Below are 17,996 nucleotides of genomic sequence, written 5' to 3' on the forward strand. Positions count from 1 at the left end.
CACACAGACACCCCCCCCCCCCCCCCCCCCCCCCCCCCCCCACCCCCCCCCCACACACACACACACACACCTTCCACCAGCTCGTCCATGCTGGTGACCTTCCTGCTGCCGTCGATAGTGTAGATGCTGCGGACGCCCTGCGGCAGGTGCAGGTTGTCGGCCAGCGAGCGCGTCAGCTCCATCAGCAGCGCGTCGTAGGAGCGGAACCGCTCGCTGGACACGGCGTAAACCAGGCCCTTGAAGTAGCGGTCGCCGTTGCGGTAGAAGCGGACCTTCTTGGCCCGTCTCTCCGAGGTGAGCGCCTGCAGGGTCCGGGTCCGGTAGTAGCTGCAGTTGGCGCTGTGGGCGGGGCTGGGCACCAGGCTGCTGCCTCTGGAGCTGGGTCCGGAACCGGAACCGGCGCCGGCGGACTCGTCCCTCTTCGGCCGCGTGGAGCGGCCGCGCCGGACCTTGTCCCGCTCCTCAAAGTGCTCCAGCTCCAGGCTTTTGCTGAGAGACATCTTCAAAGTGGTCCAGAAGCGTTGGGCCAAGTTCTACACGGAATTCATCGCTGAACAGCAAGAGACAGCGACAGCAGGAGGACAGAGGAACCGCACGGACCCACAAGTCCTCAACATGAACCCAGTCCCAGCGGTGGTGAAGCAGCGCAGCTCCGAGAGGCTTCGTCTGGTGTTCAGCGTGAGTGGAACCCTGCTGTAGAACCAGTCTGGTCGAGGGCTCTCCACTGCTTCAGTGGTTCTGTTAGACCCGAACCTCGCCCCTCCAGGTATACGACCCACACGTGACCTGTGAGCAGTGTATTGTGGTGTGAACCCAGTGCGGTCCAGCTGGGTTCCAGTAACTGGGCCGGGGTGGGTTTTCTGTCCTGGTCCTGGTTCTGGTCCTGGTTCTGGTTCTGGTTCCGGAGCCCTCAGCATCCCTCCATCCTGACTGGGAAAGAGACCACAATCACACGGTTAATAACAGCCAGGCTCTGTTCCATCCTGTTCAGCGCCACTGCCTGTGCAGGTGCAGCCGGGTTTGGACCCTTTGTGTTTGATAAAGTGGACTCTCAATTGGAAACGATCAGTGGAACTGCTCCAGTGTCACCAAATGACATTTCCCGCAGTGAGAGACGAGGACGGTGGATTTCTATTCAAATGTGTGAAGCAGATATGCAGATGAACTGAGCTGCTTTATCTGATCAGTGAATTGACTTCATCCATCTATCCGCCCAAACACGGCTAAGCTGCTCACACACACACACACACACACACACACACACACACACACACACACACACACACACAGGGAGGCACCTACCAATAATGCCGCTGAACCGGTTTGTTGCTATGGAGGCTTTCTCCTCTGCCGCCGCTGCTCGCTCTCTTCCAACCTCCTGCTCCGCGCGAACCGAACCGAACCGCTACTGCGCAGTCGACCCGGTCCAGGCCGGTCCTCGGAGCCGGGATGCGCGGATGCGGCGGCGTGCGTCAGGCTGCTGGAGGTGGTGATGCACGGAGACGGGCGGACGGCAGCATGGCCGCTGCAGCAGAGAGGCGAGACCGGCTGGAGCCCCCCCCCCCTCCCCCCTCCGCTCCGCGGCGGTGCGTGATGACTGCGTCCCCCTCCCCCTCCCCTCGCTCTCTCGCTCTGTCTCTCTCTCTCTCTCGCTCGCTCGACCGTCTTTCGTTTTCCTGCCTTTTGTTTGACTCCCTCTGAAATTCTAATTCATTTCGTTCATTGTCTGTTGCGGCAGGAAACATGATCAAACGTCGTTCCTCCACAGGACATGAAATGGTTCAGTGTAATGTTATTACTGCATTTAGCACAATAATTAGATAATCCGTCCATAATAAATTGATTTAAGGAACTGAGTGTTAAGTTTTAAACACAGAAGACATTGAACATTCATATCTTTATCCGTTTTGCATTTGTTTGCTGACGTGTCTAACATTGACGTTCACGCAGCTTAGTTCTCAATAACCACCGTTAATAAAGCGATTCTTCATCGAGGCTCATTTCTGGTTCCTGGTTCCACCTGCAGGTGAACGACAAACAGCACAGAACCAAAGAAACATGTGGAATAAAGTTGCTGGTGGGAGTTGGTGGGAATAAATGTAGAAATATTCATGATGAAACATGTGATGAACACTTGTATGAATGTGTTTATTTCTGTTCAGTTTCTGACACACACTTACACACTTCTGCTCTCACGTCTCTTCTGCTGACGTGTCACTCTTCACTTCATGGTTTCACTTACTATAATTTAATGGGAGGTTCATTGTACTTCTGCTTTTTAAGGAGGCCGTTGTTTTATTGTCACAGTCAGAAAAACAGGACTGAAACATCAGACCCAGAAACACAAGGGCTCCATTTAACAACACAGATTCTCCATCAGGCTGACGACACAACACCTATGAATGCAGGAACACACAGCTGGACATTGCAGTAAATAAACACTAGAGTTCTTGTTTTAAAGTGCTAAATATGTAAAGTGAAAATCACTGGATCTTCCAGAAGCAAACCTGTTTTAAACCCCCTGTCCAACACAAGAGACAGATCTCCTGAAATGAGCTGCAGAATGTCCAGGTGGAGGCAGCAGAGACACAGAGAGACATGAGACCTGCATAAAACCCACTAGCACCTGACAGAGCCTCAAACCAGGTCTAAATGCGCACACAGCTGGTCAGGAACCAGCAGAACCAGAAAACCGCAGCTGCACCAGGGGCCTGAGAGCCGAGCCGTGATCGTTCACCTCATTTACTTTAATCGTAGTTCTCAATATTATTGCAGCAAACAGATGTATATGTATTTAATATTTGATGGGGCGGTCGTGGGCGAGCGGCGCAGCTTCTCCAGCACCTTCCTCCTCTCGCCTCCCGTTTGCAGACGCAGGGCTTCTTCCCCCGCCTTCGGGCCCCACCCTCGGCCCTCGGCCTTTCTGGGGGAGCGACAGCTGGGCCTCGGACGCTGTCAGATAAACCGCTCAACCATTCATGCAGACATGACGAGCTGGGGCACCATTATGTCCCTTTGAACCTGATCCACAAAGAGCTGTTTGCTTCAAAGGAAGCGATCAGGTGACTAAACTACAGTAATCTGCTGGTTCAAGAATAGAGCCTTTATTGAGCTTGAGACAGGAATTTGATCATCTTCGTTTTTCTTCATTTCTTGTAGTCGCCTGTATTTTGCGCCATGTTCTGACACGTCCACGGTAACTGGAGAAACCCATGTTCTCACTGCATGTGTTAAAAGCTGTGTTTGGGTCCTGTGGATCAGATAAGCACCGTGTTACTGACATCAGTCTAAAGGTCTAATCAGTCTAACATGGCAAAACAAACGCCTTACTTCATTCTGAGTTCGACTGTGGCCTAAACATGCATTTTTTCATGCATAACCTATCACTTATCACGCACTTCTATTATAACAATGATAATATAATAATTATACAATCAGAACATCGGCTACTTCTGTATTTCAATTTATTTTTCACATCACAGGAAGCAAGATACATGAAAAAACCTACAGTATTTTAGCACCAAATAATCCAAACCCGGATAAAAACAAATAGATCAGCGTCTGGAAAAACACGATGAATGAAAGTCATTCATCATTCAATGCATTTCAGTCAGCGACAAAAAACAAAACAACACAAATAAATGAACAATGAAGGTAAAAAACTCAACACAAACTCTGTTTTAAAGCTGCCAATGGGCTTTTTCACACTTTGTTCATAGTGCAGGGATTGTTTTTTCTCAGTGTCTCCTGATCCGTTTCGAGCATTAACATCCACATCTCACAGGACACAGTCCACCATGAAACAAGGAGGAACCCAAACCTTTTAAAACCATTAGAACCAGACTAAATCACCACAACACACACTATTTACAGTAAGTGAAGTTCAAAGCCAGAAACACAAACTTAGTCTGCACTAATCTGTGGTACAAACTAAAGCCCACTGCTGAACCAGCGATACCATGTTGTAGTTAGAGCCTCAGTTCCCAGGATGCAGTGATTTCAAGTTCATGTTTTGACCTGTGATCCTCCTACTTTCCGCCACATAGACTCAGAGTTAGTGAGCTGGTGGGGAGAAAAAGGCAGAGGAGTGTGGCTGAAGCTCCACAGCAGCGTAGACGGGCTCGGTGAAGGCGGTTCTGAAGGTGTGGAGGTGGACCTGGCTGTCAGAGGACACCCTGTAGAAGGACAGAGTCCCAGCCGGCCAGTCCAGGTACACCCCCACCCAACTGGAGCGCCACCCGCAGGAAGACACCGACACCCTCACATTGTTGTGCTGAACACGGTGACCCTCACTGGAGCAAACCAGGCTCCAGGACCTGTCGCTGTGGCCCATCTCTGCGGTGTCAGCTCCTCGGTACCGGACTCCAACACTCAGAGGTCCAGACACTTTGACCTCCCAGTAGCAGCGCCCACGAAGGCCCTGTTCACAGAGCACCTGTACAGAAGGACTGGACGGTGCGTGCTCATCCTCCACCCAGGTCACCTTCCTGTTCCCCACAGACAGACGGAGGTTCTGCTGGGCTGCACTGGGGTCCAGGGTGAGCTCACATCCATCTGAAGGCAGGAGAACAATTCATTATGACTGAGGCCAATCCACATCTGTCAAATCAATCAACTAGAATGAATGAATGTAAAAATGAAGAGGCTCACATTTCTGGAAGCCTGGTTTCATTCTGTGGCTTCCAGCGTGTTCAAGGCTGTGGAGGAAACCATGCATGCAGTCAATATCGTTAGAAAAGCCCTGAATGCTTCATAGGTTTGTATTTAGTAACAGGCTCCACGTGATAACTTTGGTGGACCTGACTCTTATTACTGATGGAGAAGCTATCAGGCTGAGCACAGTCGGGTCACGAGCATGTAGAACCATGTAGGTTCATATTTACTTTAGTGAACTGAGCACGTTTTCTGGATCATTCTTCAGGTCGGTCAGAATCTTCTCTCCTGCTTCTCCTGGATGGTTGTAGCTCAGGTCCAGCTCCTTCATGTGTGACGGGTTGGACCTCAGAGCTGAGGACAGATGCCTGCAGCCCGTCTCTGTGACCTGGCAGCCCGACAACCTGAGGAACACAGTATTAGACCCGTTTAACATCTGTTGGTGTAGGAAATGATCCGTCTGAATACCCGAGCGTGTCCAGTCTGCAGCGCCGGTCCGACAGGCCGCTACACAGCAGTCCCACTCCAGAATCCATAAGATCATTGTTGCTGAGGTCCAGGTTTCTCAGAGCAGAGTGGGAGAACCTGAGAGCGAAGGCCAGATGCTCGACCCATTCTGAGGTCACTCTGCAGTCTGTTAGTCTACGAGGATGATCAACAAACAGGGTTGTGAGACATGACACGTGTAGATATATAAACAGAACCTTTTATGAAGCCAGGGAAAGAGACGCTAACGCTGATTCAGCTTCACAGTATTTGTTGTGGTATCACTGGTCTGTACTAGATGTGTTATGGTTAGTGCTGTAGATGACTTAAACTGGCAACGAGACAAATATCACCTAAATATTTCATTTAAACTTACATGGCCTTTCTGCTGATTTTCACCGCTGGGATCAGCCTCCTCCTGCCTTCGTCTGAGGTGTTGTAGCTCTTCAGGTCCAGAACCTCCAGGTGGTCCTTTGACACCTGCAGCATGTAGGCCAGAGCAGAGCAGTACAGCGGGGGCAGGTCTGTGTTTGAACGATCCGTCAGCGTCAGGTATTCTTGGATCTCGTCTTTGACTTTGTGGTCTCTCATTTCCACCATCGCCTGGAACAGACTGATGCAGCCGTCTGGAGAGACGGTCTTTCTTCTGATAGATTTGAGGTAGGTCAGGGTTTTCTTGTCTGTGTCTTCGATTGGGTCTGGTGATGTCAACAGACCCTGAAGAACTCTACGGTTCTGTTTAATCATGAGACCAAGCAGGAAGCGCAGGAAGAAGTCCAGGTGTCCGTTCTTCTTCTCCATCACCTTGGCAACAATCTTCTTGAGAAGATCAAGTACAGGTAGACCACAGTGTGGGTCCTTCAGACCCAGGAAGCTGCAGAGCTCTGGGGTGTTCTGCTCCATAAGACACTCATAGACAAAGAGAGCAGCAAAGAACTCATGGATGGTCAGATGCACAAAGAAGAAAACCTTCCTCTGGGAAAAAAGGTCTTCCTTCCTGAGAACTGCGTTATAGAAGCCAGAGTAGACAGAGACTTCCTTCACATCGAGGCCACATTCCTCCAAGTCGCCCTCGTAAAATATCAGCTTGTTCTCCTGCAGATGAACAAACGCAAGTTTGCCGAGTTTCAGGAGAAATTCTCGGTGTCTCTCCAGAAGCGTCTGGTTGTTTTCCTCTGCGTGGGCATCGTATTTTCTGCTTCTGTGTTTGGTCTGAGCCAACAGGAAATGAGCCATCATCTCTGTCAGAGTCTGAGGGATCGTGTCTCTGTCGGCTCCTGTGAAGACCTCCTCAAACAACATGGTGGAAATCCAGCAGAAGACGGGGATCTGGCACATGATGCTCAGACTCGGTGATGACTGAACCTGTGAAATGATCCTTTCAGCAAGGCAGGAGTCGTGCCGGAAGCGTCTTCTGAAGTATTCCTCCTTCTGAGCGTCGCTGAACCCTCTGATCTCTGTCACCGCGTCGATGAACTTGGCTGGAATCTGAGCGGATGCTGCTGGACGGGATGTGATCCACAGGTGTGCGTGGGGCAGAATGTTTCCCTGGATCAGGTTGACCAGCAGGTCTCCCATTGGAGCCACTGCCTCCACAGATCTCACCACCTTCGAGGAGTTAAAGTCCAGCTGAAGTCTGCTTTCATCTAGACCGTCCAGAACCACCAGCATCTCACTTTGGACATAACTCAGTGGATCCTTCAGGTTGCTCAGCACTGGGTGGAACTCAGTCAGGAGCAGGTGCAGGCTCGTCTCTCCTCCACTCAGATTCAGCTCTCGGAAAGCCAGACAGAAAATGAACTCCAGCTCCTGGTTCGTCCGCTCCTCGGCCCAGTCCAGGATGAATTTGTGCACAGCGAAGGACTTCCCGATGCCTGCGACGCCCTTGGTCAGAGCCGTTCTGACCCGTGTGTCTGGAGACGGTGTGAAGATGTCACTGAGTCTGACTGAGCTTTCACACGATGATCGCCTTCTTAATTTACGTTCCATCTGTCTGAGTGGATGCTCCTCGTCTGGCCCCTCGCGTTCATGAGCTGTGACGTGCAGAGACGTGTAGACGCTGTTCAGGGAGCTTTTCTCATCACCATTGCCTTCAGATGTCAAAGCAAATTTCTTTTGCATTGCTTGTTTGAGATTCTTCTTTGTTCTCGTGATGATGTCACCTATAACGGAACGGTTTGGTTAAAGTGAGTGTGACTCTATGGCCTGGTAGCTCAGTTGGTCGAGCAAACCTTGGGAAGCATAAGGTGGCCAGAATCAGGCCCACCAGGGCTCCAGGAGTGTCCTGGGTGGCAGCCCACTGCTCCCCCAGAGGATGAGTTCAATGCAGAAAACAAATTTTGTTGTGACATTGCAACAGATGTGATAATGACCAATTAAGGCTTATTCCTAATGTTAACATTATGTGATTATATTCAAATGTAATAATGTAGTTGAATGTACGTGAGGCCTCGTTTGTCTCATGCTTGTAATGTGCTCCACACTCAGCACAGAGCTGCTTCACTGGTGGGTCAGAGTGGTCCCAGTCCTTCAGAACCTTCTCGCACACTGAACAGGTGGTCGTCTCCCCAATCACCTGACTGGACATGGACATACTGTACATGTTACTATCTCCTCAGAGGCTTCACTCATTGTCACCTAGACATATACTAGTGCAGACAGATGGAGAGGTTCATTTTCACTGATTTCAGTCAATTTACAGGCGCCTTCCCTACTCTGGCTAGTTACTTACCAGCCAGTTGCCAGGCTCTTCATGTGCTGTGTGGAGGTGTGAGGAATGCAAATGTGACCACTCCTCAAAAACAGTACATGGATGATTATGGACTTTGTGACACCTGTGGTTTTTGTCGCCAAAACTCCAGGGAATACACCTTCTGACCCAGTTCACCACTCCCGTATAGATTACATTTAGTAATAACTCCTATTCGTCCTACCTGATGTTCCCACACCAGTATTCACTCAATCACAGTCAGTGATCATGCACCAGTTCCTGTTTGTTTGTTTTTTTACTAAAAGAGTTACGCCACCAAGCAGGAATTGGAGATTTAATACATCATTACTCAATGATCAAGACTTCATCAGGTATGTAAGGAAAGAGTGGGCAACCTTTATGGAAATCAGCGATACACCAGGAACCTCACCATCAACAAGAAGAAAAAGAACATATTACAGGAAACAGAATTAGAACAAAAAATAAGGCTGCTTCTACAACCAATAATGTAGGCAAAAACTGTAAAGTACTTTACAAGGGCTTTTATTATTACAAACTGCGATGTTTGATAATTTACTCTTTTAGTGTGTGATTACAGTTTTTATCGGTCGCTTTGACCTGTTTTGCATAACTAGGTTCCATTTATTTTCATCATCACTATTCCAGCAGTGCATCAGACATATGTAGCGAATGTGTAAACCCGTTCTCATTGGATTGACACATTTTTTCCTCCCTTTTGCAAAACAGTTAACACTGACGTCATTCAAACAGACTAAACTCCATTGTTTAAGCTTTGTGACCAAAGGAAAACCATCTGTTCCTAACTATTAGAAACCAGTAAGACCAGTATGAACTCACCATAGCACCTGTTTGAGACCCCTCCACAAAACTCTTCAATTTGCTACCAGTCTTTACACCTTAAAATGGTGCCAGGTCTTTGTTGTTCTTCCCCAGCGTAGATGGAGGAGGTCTAAGTATTAACAGTGGCTGAGTCTCATCCTCCAATAGATTTGACCGTATTTTAGTTTACATGTATTTTCGGAAATATTTACAATATTTAAGTTTTCTTCCACAGTTTGAAAAATGAATATCATGGATTCAACAAATCATAGCATTTCTTCATCTGGATCCAATTCTTTGCATAAAAGGTAAATTTGACATAAACTACAAAGACAAGCAACAGGCTATTGTTTCTTCTTTATTCTATGCAGTTATTATATTATTTGTGACTTATGTTCTGCAATTAATATCTCATGTTTTGTCTTTGACATTTCACCTACATTGTTCAATGGTCGTCTCTGCCTGATGGACTCTGGACTCTAGCTCCAAACCCAAGGCCGGGAGTTGTGTCTCTGTCTGTTGAGACTTAGTGCTCCTTCCTCTCTCATAGCTAGATGTAGCACTGATCTCCCCAGCTGGTTTTTGGTTTGTTGACGTGCACGATCAACATGTTTTTGATTGGCTTCCCCCATTATTTTTATTTTCCTTTATTTTTACAATAGATTAAACAAAAAGACAACTCTCTCGTCTGCCTCTTTATGGGAAATTTCCACATGTTATTGAAAAATATTTGACAGATTAATTGATTATCAAAACTATTGTTAGTTGCAGCCCTAGTTCTTCCTAGGGCTCGAAAGTGTGTCTGCTCTAGTGATGTGTCATTCGTAAACGATTCGTTCAATATGAACTAGTCTTTCATATGACTCGGGAGGAACGAGTCCTCTCAGTGAACGACTCGTTCAGTACGTGCAGTACCTTCTCTCGCCACATGGCAGCAGCTGCTTAAGCTCAGTCAGCAGGACCGGAAACAGAAATGATTCGTTCGGGACTGACTCAACTGAGTGTCGTTCCTCAAGGATTAGTTCTTTTGTCACGTGACAGTCGGACTGCGCAGGCTCCGTAGAGCAGCAAGCGCTCTAGTTCGTTCCTGATTCGTTCCGGATTCTTATGGATCGTTCGTTCGTTCTTTTGTCACGTCACAGCTGTGGCTCAGCTACGGTGCTGTGTGGACTGATAAACAAGGAAATGAGTGATGTATATGAATAATGAATGAATGAATAATAATAATAATAATGTCACGCACCAGGTAAATATTTTAGAGAAGTTATTGTTTCTTTGTGCTTTAAAGCTCCCTGATCATACAGCTTTTTACTCTAAAGAATATTGGACTTCAATGTCCCAGTAAGGGGCGGCACGGTGGTGCAGTGGGTACGTTTCTGTGTGGAGTTTGCACGTTCTCCCCGTGTTTGCGTGGGTTCTCTCCGGGTTCTCCGGCTTCCTCCCACAATCCAAAGTTATTATTAGTTATATGTAACTATTAGTTATATATTAGCACTTGATAAATCATACACCTTACTAAAAGCAATTAAAAAAATATTAGGTCAATATATATTTAGAAACAAAACTGTTTGTAAACCAGAGTTCCCAGGTACATTATGATTAATCTGTAAATAGTAAAATGTTCTAAAGTTTTTTATGGATTTCTGAGATACTGATTTATTCCATGCATGTGTAATTGTCTGATATACTGTATATTAAATGTGTTCTGTAATGAATACACATTCAATCATACTGGCTCCAGTCCTGGATCATCAACCATACATGACAGTAGGTTTGGCAACTGGTTCAGGCGTCTTAAGGTAAGATTTATCAAAATTTTAATTTATTAATAAAAGAAATAAACACATGCAATATCTTGAAAGCAATAGTTGCTGTCACACCATGCTTCTGTAGGCATTCACTGTTCCTACATTGGCACTTAATTACAGACAAATAGGGCAAAATATAAGCTGCAGCTGAAGATCCCTTTATTTTCACACAGCAGCAGAACGAAAAAATAAAAAAACATGTAAAAATGAGTTTATATTAGTTTATCAAGCTATGCTCCCAAACAAGCTGTAGTCGTGTTATGAATATTCTGTTGTATTAATTCAGGCTGCTAATTTGCAACCATTAGTATTAGCGTTAGCAGCTAATCAAGTTGCGTATTATGTAAATCAATAAATTAAATTAAACGTAAATCTGCCAGTTAGACGTACCTTGCGCCAGTCGAAGTGTAACCACTTCAACAGCCTCCCATTCGAGTTTAGAGTCAGATTTTGGATGAAACGTATGGTTGAACTCCACTACGAGAACGAGTCAGCCAGTGTCACTGTTACAATGGATTCAGTGACCGTGACGTTTGATTCCCGCGGCAGATCATGGCTATGCGCTTCCTCAAAGGGGTGCGGCGATCAGTTTAGCTTCCGACACATTTCGAAAATAAAGTGTTGTGGACGAGAGCTTAAAACACACATCTTCAGACGGGGGCGATCTACAGCGCTTTTTGGCATGAAAAGTTACAGACACCTTACTGAGACATCAAGGTCCAATTCTTTAGCAATGTGGAGCATGAAAAACCTTGTGCATGGATCTTTAAAGCCAACTTTATTGTCAACCAAAAAATGCACCACTACTCCAAAGCTAGAACTAACTGTTACCTTCACACTCCAATTTGCAGTGTATAGGTTACTGAGTTAATTAAGAAGTCTGGGGGTTTAAAGACAGAAGCTTTTGCAGGGCCTTGCATTTTAAATGCTTGATGGAAGTAGGGTAAACAGTCCATGTCCTGGGCAGGGGGTACACTTGGTTATGTTGGAGATTTGCAGCAGGACAGGTATAGTTGTAAATAGATGACGAGGGAGATGTGGTGATCCTTGTTCATCACTATTTGGAAGACTGAGCGGAAGCAGCAGTGGCTGTCCTCACCATCACCTCATCAAAACAAAAGGTACTGCAATCAGAATTGTAGATTAGTGAAATGTTTATTATTATGTAGTTCAAAACCTTCTTTAATGTAAGAATACAAAATACCAGACAAAAATTTAAACCAAACAAGAGGACAGGCCTGTCTGTGCTAAAACAACAGATAAACAGTTGTTACAATTCAAATATAAAATCTAAACAGTATATACCAATTAAAATTAAAATCTTCTACTCTTCTTCCAACTGTTACTGTTAGTACATACAAACTTACATACCTTTACTCCTGAGCTGGGCAGCAGATGTCTGTGTACCAACAGTCTGCAGTGATATCTCTGTTTGACAGCCTCCTTGCATGTGGGTAACTGGGATTTGCCCTCCTACAGTATAGAAAAGACTGTTACATTTACTGTAAATTGTATTGGTCCTACAAATATAATGGCTATGGTACAAGCTATCGGTAACTGACCAGATAAGCAGCAGTTATTGTAGAGATTTGACTAATTAGCAACTAAGCTTGCAACACAACACAGTAATCATTCCAACTAATCATGTTAGAATTTGATAGAACAATGACATAACCCCAAATCACAAGTTGATTTAGGCTGTGACACAGGACGGGGTAATAAACATAACCGCGTTCATCTGCAGGTTCTTTTTGTAGCAATCGACCAGCTGTAGCTCTAAAGTGCAAAGGCCTAAAGACATGCTAACGGCTAACGCAACACAAACAGGAGCGGCAGCACGTCAACAGGACAAAAGCTCGATCCACCGCTTCCTGCCTGTCGCCGATCGAAGGCCCGTTGCTATTAGCTGTTCCCCACACAGGTGTGTGGTTGCACCAACTCAGAGTAGCACATTTGAAAGGGACAAAGGCTCAGTTGACTCACTGTAGCCGTTAGCGACGCTAGCTATTAGCTTGTCTCACACGTGGGTTACTGCATTTTAAACAGACCCAACTAACATATTTAGATATCACAAGTATCAAGCACAAACTTACTACAGCGAGCTAGATCCACCGCTTCCTGTCTGTCGCCGCTGGAAGGGCGATACCGATCAGCTGTTCCCCGCAGGTGTATGAGATTACAGAAAAAGGACAGACGCTAGACCCACCGCTCCCTGCCTGTAGCCGCTCGATGCCGATAGTCATTAGCTTTTCTCCACACAGGTGTGTGGCTGCAGGAGCCCACATGAGCACATTTGAAGGGGACAAAGGCTCGGTCGAATGGCTGTAGCCGTTAGCATAGCTAGCTAGTAACTTGCCCCACACATAGGTTACTACATTTAAACGGACAAACTAACATTTTAAAACATTATAAATATCAAGCATGTACTTACTTCAGTGAGTGGATGACGGACTTTAGGAATAGATCCTTTTTTTCCAACAGGAGCCGTTAAACAAATCCAGAATTGGACGCACCCTCGTTTGAAATGCACATACGTATAAATGCTGAGGCAGTGTTTCTGGCACCGGTCCGTTAAAAATAAAAGTGACCCACAAATCCTCACTTGTTGATCCCTTGTTAAAGTGAATAGACTTTGGTGTTGGTTAGAACACCTAAGAACTGAACTATTTCTATGGGAGGACTTGGGCGCTGCCGTGCTGGTCTGTTCACGGTGAGTGAGAGGGGGGAAATGGCGGAAGTCCAGTTTTGGTTCGGGATCATTGTGGGGGTTGTGGTTCAGGATTTACAGGGAGGACTTCCGACCACGGTGACGACAACTGGGACTCAGTCTCAGAGTAGGACATGGTCAGTTTTCATTGGATGAGAAAATTTACGCTTTTAAAATGTGAAAAAAGGAACGCTCCAAAATGTCTAAAAAGTGGATTTTGCATGATATGACCCCTTTAAAAGTCTCTCTGTCAAAATAAGTTTCCCACTTTACAAGCTTTCATGTAAAAGGCAGCTCGGGCTGCGCGGTTTAGTTCATCGTTCTCGTTCTTGTTCATAGTTCATCGTTCACAGCTCAGGCTCAGTGGCAGCACCAAGTACTACAGTTCTTTTGGGACTCGTTCCCATGGGTCGTTCGTTCGTTCACTTGTCATGTGACAGCTGAGCCGCACAAGCTCTGTAGCGAGCAGCAAGCGCTCCAGTTCGTTCCTAGCAACTGTCGCGCTGTTAAACAACAATGGCAGGCAAGATGCAGGACATAAATCACGTTGATGTGGTGCGTATTTGCTAGGTTTTCATATGGTTTGAATTGCTAGTGGTCAGTATATAGTGTTTGAGAACCACGCCCCCAGCGCCACCTGCTGTAAATGAATGAAATGATTCATTCACTTTACTGAACGAGACTTAAAGATCCGAGTCAGTTGAAAGAACGGAACTTCCCATCGCTAGTCTGCTCTTGCTTCCTTACATACAGTTTTCAAGAGCACAGATGATGAAAAAGCTTTTGTTAAAGTTTGAATCAATAGTTTGATTATTAATAGTTTCTCATGAGCTCAATTTACTTCAGATCTTCAGATCACTACTCTGAGGTAGGTTCTTCTGGAAAGAAAGGAAGGTGTCATACAAACGCACCCAAGAGTTAATTATTCAATGTCAAATGATAATTGCTATTGCTAAGATATGAATTATGGACTAAAGGTTTTTTATAAACCACTAAATGCATACTGTAACAGTAAAAAGTTGAGGTACTTAAAGTAATACTTCATTGCTGAAAAGCAAGCTGTGTTATAAATATTTTACATTTCATCAGCAAAAATGTTGATGGTCTATGTCTGGAGAAAACTGGGAAAATTGAAGTAATGTGTGTTGTGGCTGTAAATGGTCATATCCTACAACACCCAGAATGCATTGCGCTCTGACATACCTGCCGTCTAGCCCCGCCCCCCTCTCAGCCCGACCGTTGCTGGGGCAGGTACAGAAGAGCACGCAGCAAAAAGTCCTCTGAGATGTTTCAGGGGAATCAGAATCGTTTTTATTCGCCAGGTTTGCAAAAGACAAACAAGGAATCTCATCCAGTCTGACTTCATCTTTTCATACCACCATGCTGAACAGCAATTATTTACATAGCAATTACAGTTATGTACATACATTATTTACATAAAGGAAATAAAGAAAAGAATAAAATGAACTAAAATTGCACCACACATGTTTTAACTTAGCCCTTTCTATATGTGATGGAGTTCAGCACAGACACAGCCTGGGGAAGGAAGCTGACTCTGGTTCTGCTGGTTCTGCTGGTTCTAATGGCTATTGATCTGTGACGCCTCCCAGAGGGGAGGAGTTTAAACAGTTTGTGTGCAGGGTGTGTGGGGTCAACAGTGATGCTGACAGCTCGTTCTATGAGTCTGGCCTGTTACAGGTGCTCAGTAGAAGGAAGCTCAGTCCCGATGATCTTTTCCGCTGACCGGACCACTCTCTGGACGATGGCCGTGTAGCAGATGGTCAGCAGCTCCTGGGGCAGGTTGAACTTCCTGAGCTGTTAAACCTTTGCTGGGACGTTTTGTGAACAGTGTCTCTGTGGGGGGGCACTTCAGGTCCTGTGAGTTTGTGGACCCTAGGAACCTGAATGTGTCCACGGTAGACACTGCGTTGTTGTGAATGGTGAGAGGGAGGAGGGCAGGTGGTTCTTCCTAAAGTGCACCGTAATCTCCACAGTCTTGAGCCCGTTGAGCTCCAGCTGGTTCTGACTGCACCACTGGACCAGCTGCTCCACCTGCTGTCTGTTTGCAGCCTCATCACCGTCCTCAATGAGCCCAATGACGCTCATGTCGTCCGCTTACTTCAGGAGTTTCACAGACGGGTCTCCTGAGGTGCAGTCGCTGGTACAGAGGGAGAAGAGCAGTGGGGAGAGGACGCATCCCTGTGGTGCGCCGGTGCTGATGGTGCCAGATGTGATGCTGCCCAGCCTCATCAGCCCACATGTTTTTCCTGTAGACAAACTGCAGGGGGTCCAGCAGGGGGTCTGTGAGGTCCTTCAGATGCCTCAGCACCAGCCTCTCAAAGGTTTTCATGACCACATGTGTCAGGGTGACAGGCCTGTAGTCGTTCAGGCTGCTGATGGAGGACTTCTCAGGGAGGGACACAATGGTGGACGGTCTGAAGCAGTTGGACACTGTAGACAGATGCAGAGACCGGTTGAAGATCTGGGTGAAGACCGGTGCCGGCTGCTCAGCACAGACTCTGAGGCAGGTTGTGGACACGCCGTCAGGTCCTGGAGCCGTTATGGTGTTCTGCCTTTGAAGGAGTTCTTCTTCTTCACAGATCTTCAGTGCAGGTAGAGGCTCTGGTGACGGGAGGGTGTGAGTGTTGGGGGGTGTGGGTGAGCTAATGATGTGTCCAGGAGGTGTGAGATGGTTCCTTTCAAACCAGCAGTAGAGGCTTTTTAGGTTCTTAAAGTTCTACTATTTAAGTCTATACTATGATACAATAATATAATATTTTGTTTAAAGTTGAGAATTTTCCTATTGCATCAGACATTTTACCTCTTCAAGCATCTTATCTTGGTGCTAAATCATCATCATCATCATCATCATCATCATCACCATCCATAATCTTGAACTTCGATGGAACAACAGGTGTTGCTGAGCAGATGCAGTGATATCATCACAGAATCAGACCTGTTCATAAGCAAATGTTGTTCTTATGTTCTACAGAATCTTACCTTTATATATTAGAGTGTGGTGTACAGTGTAAATGTAGAGTTGATGTGTGAATCACTCTGTGAATATAATTTTTTAACATACAGACTCACTGTTATTAACCATAATTTGTCAGTCACATTTAAATTATAGACATGTAGGATTTGGTAGAAGGTAGAAGATGAGTGAGTGAGTGGGTTCTTACTGTTTCATATTCTCTGCTCCAAAGTTGAGTGGATTAAACATGGATCTGTCACTTTTCACGGAGACACAGCTGAAAGATGTGGACTCTGCTTCTTCTGACCTTTAGTGAGAAATATTTAAATTTAATATGATAGAAATGTTTGGTCAAGTATTTTCAGACCAGCATCTAATCGGAGCTCTTAATGTTAATGTTAATAAGTGGCTCCAGATCAGAGACCTGCAGTGTAAACATCACCTGGTTTCACTGGGTTCAAACGGCTCCTCAGTTTTCCTCTTCTTCTTATCGTCCATTTTTGTTTCTAAAACACAATAGCTCATCAAAAACGACGATTAATGCTGATTAATCTGATGATGTTGGTTTCATGGCTGCATATTAAAAAGGATGCAGTAAACACTGACACTAAAAGCTGATCTACTCATCCATAAACAGCCGTTGAACTGTTATAACGCTCGTCACCGCCAATGCGATAAAACGTGGCAACAAACCAGAACCCGCTTCCCTTCACGGCGCCACGGCGTAAAAATACGTTAAAGCAGTTTTTCATGGCGGGGGTCGCTGCGTTAACAACTAAGAGCAGGTTCGAACTAATTACTGATGATTAGTAGTTGTTCGCTACGTTTCATAAACAATACGATCACTACAAAAACGAATTAGACTAAACTAATAAATAACACAAGACAATAATGCAATAATAAATTAATATACACAGTACAATAATACTTGTGATTTAATACAACCAGTTTATCAGGTACATGTCTCTTATTATTTATTACTTATAATTATTTCTCAGCTCATCAAAGCAAATAAGAAAACGACCGTTAACGTTTTTTAAACTGGCACAGCTTTAATTATTTAGTTCTTATCTTTGAAATCAGGTCTGTATCCTGGAACTTTGCATAAAGAAAAAAACATTTGGCTTCGTCAAAATATACAGTTCCGACACGAGAACAAAGACTCCAATATCCATCAAACAGTCACGTGGAAGCCGTTTATGTTCTGTCCAAAGGAAAAACGCCTTTAATTTACAGGGACTCGTGTCTTTTTGTAAGAAAATGTCTGTTTTGTGAATTTACTCATCTGCTCCGCCTCTTTTTGTTATTAAATTTCAACGACTTACTGTTTGAGAACGTGTCCCAGTTGTTCCTTTGTTCCTCTAATCAACAAATGTAATCAACTTCTCTACAATGTGTCCGTATAGTGGCGCTTTCTTCCTGGCGGTTTTAAAAACAGATGAAAATGTTTTGTTAAAAATTCGAAGTTTTATTGTAATTTTTAGTCTCTCTTCAGCTGGAGTTACTTTTTCTACAGACCTCTTCTCTCTGAGGGAGTGTCCTTCTGGCACGAGAGGAAGGTGCAGTGTTACAGTAACCCCCCCCCCCCCCCCCCCCCCCCGTTCATTCCCTCGTGTTAAAGGAATATTTCAACCACTGAACAGCCGACACCTGGAGTCTGATCCGTCCGTCTCTGAGCTCGTCTCTGTCAAACTGGACCCGTCCTGAAAACTGTTGATCCTGAGACTCTGAGACCTCAACACCTTCATGAAGATGAAGCAGGACTGAGGCTCTGAGACCAGTGAGCAGCTAACAGTAGATGTAAACTGAGGTGATGGT

At 45.6% G+C, this 17,996-nt stretch overlaps 2 protein-coding genes across 8 annotated transcripts in view; both read right to left on the reverse strand.

The window, feature by feature from the left end:
* The window catches only part of LOC114868197 (serine/threonine-protein kinase DCLK2-like), a 13,490-nt gene extending 11,919 nt beyond the window's left edge, over positions 1 to 1,571 (reverse strand). The window contains exons 1-2 of the mRNA XM_029171642.3: positions 1,303 to 1,571; positions 71 to 930 (exon numbers count right to left, since the gene is read on the reverse strand). Coding sequence (XP_029027475.2) covers positions 71 to 500 — 430 coding nt within the window. The 5' untranslated portion in view covers positions 501 to 930; positions 1,303 to 1,571. The remainder of the gene's footprint in view (positions 1 to 70; positions 931 to 1,302) is intronic.
* A 1,876-nt stretch (positions 1,572 to 3,447) lies between these two features.
* Positions 3,448 to 17,731, reverse strand: LOC114867936 (NACHT, LRR and PYD domains-containing protein 14-like). 7 transcript variants are annotated; one of them, XM_055513384.1, is made up of 10 exons: positions 17,504 to 17,731; positions 17,328 to 17,382; positions 16,621 to 16,684; positions 16,387 to 16,485; positions 7,582 to 7,733; positions 5,516 to 7,301; positions 5,122 to 5,295; positions 4,884 to 5,057; positions 4,651 to 4,697; positions 3,448 to 4,554 (listed from the first exon to the last, which is right to left on the reverse strand). In XM_055513384.1, the coding sequence occupies exons 3-10, from the start codon at positions 16,674 to 16,676 to the stop codon at positions 4,055 to 4,057; spliced, it is 2,988 nt and encodes a 995-aa protein (XP_055369359.1). In that variant the 5' UTR covers positions 16,677 to 16,684; positions 17,328 to 17,382; positions 17,504 to 17,731; the 3' UTR covers positions 3,448 to 4,054. The 7 variants fall into 7 exon arrangements, with proteins under 7 accessions (XP_055369359.1, XP_029026954.1, XP_040929079.1 ...); XM_029171121.3 differs by lacking the exon at positions 17,328 to 17,382; XM_041073145.2 differs by lacking the exon at positions 17,328 to 17,382 and having other exon boundaries at positions 16,621 to 16,698.
* Positions 17,732 to 17,996: the final 265 nt, after the last annotated feature.

The sequence above is a fragment of the Betta splendens genome, chromosome 2 (genome assembly GCF_900634795.4).
Source record: "Betta splendens chromosome 2, fBetSpl5.4, whole genome shotgun sequence".
NCBI lineage: Eukaryota > Metazoa > Chordata > Actinopteri > Anabantiformes > Osphronemidae > Betta > Betta splendens.

Bases quoted from the DNA above. Each gene is read 5' to 3' on its own strand.
- LOC114867936 (XM_029171121.3), bottom strand. From the start codon at position 16,676: ATGGACGATAAGAAGAAGAGGAAAACTGAGGAGCCGTTTGAACCCAGT. The intron at 16,486-16,620 runs GTGATGTTTACA...TTCTCACTAAAG, and splicing joins TTTGAACCCAGTGAAACCAG to GTCAGAAGAAGCAGAGTCCA. The intron at 4,698-4,883 runs GTAAATATGAAC...TTTCCTCCACAG, and splicing joins AACGTGCTCAGTTCACTAAA to CCTTGAACACGCTGGAAGCC.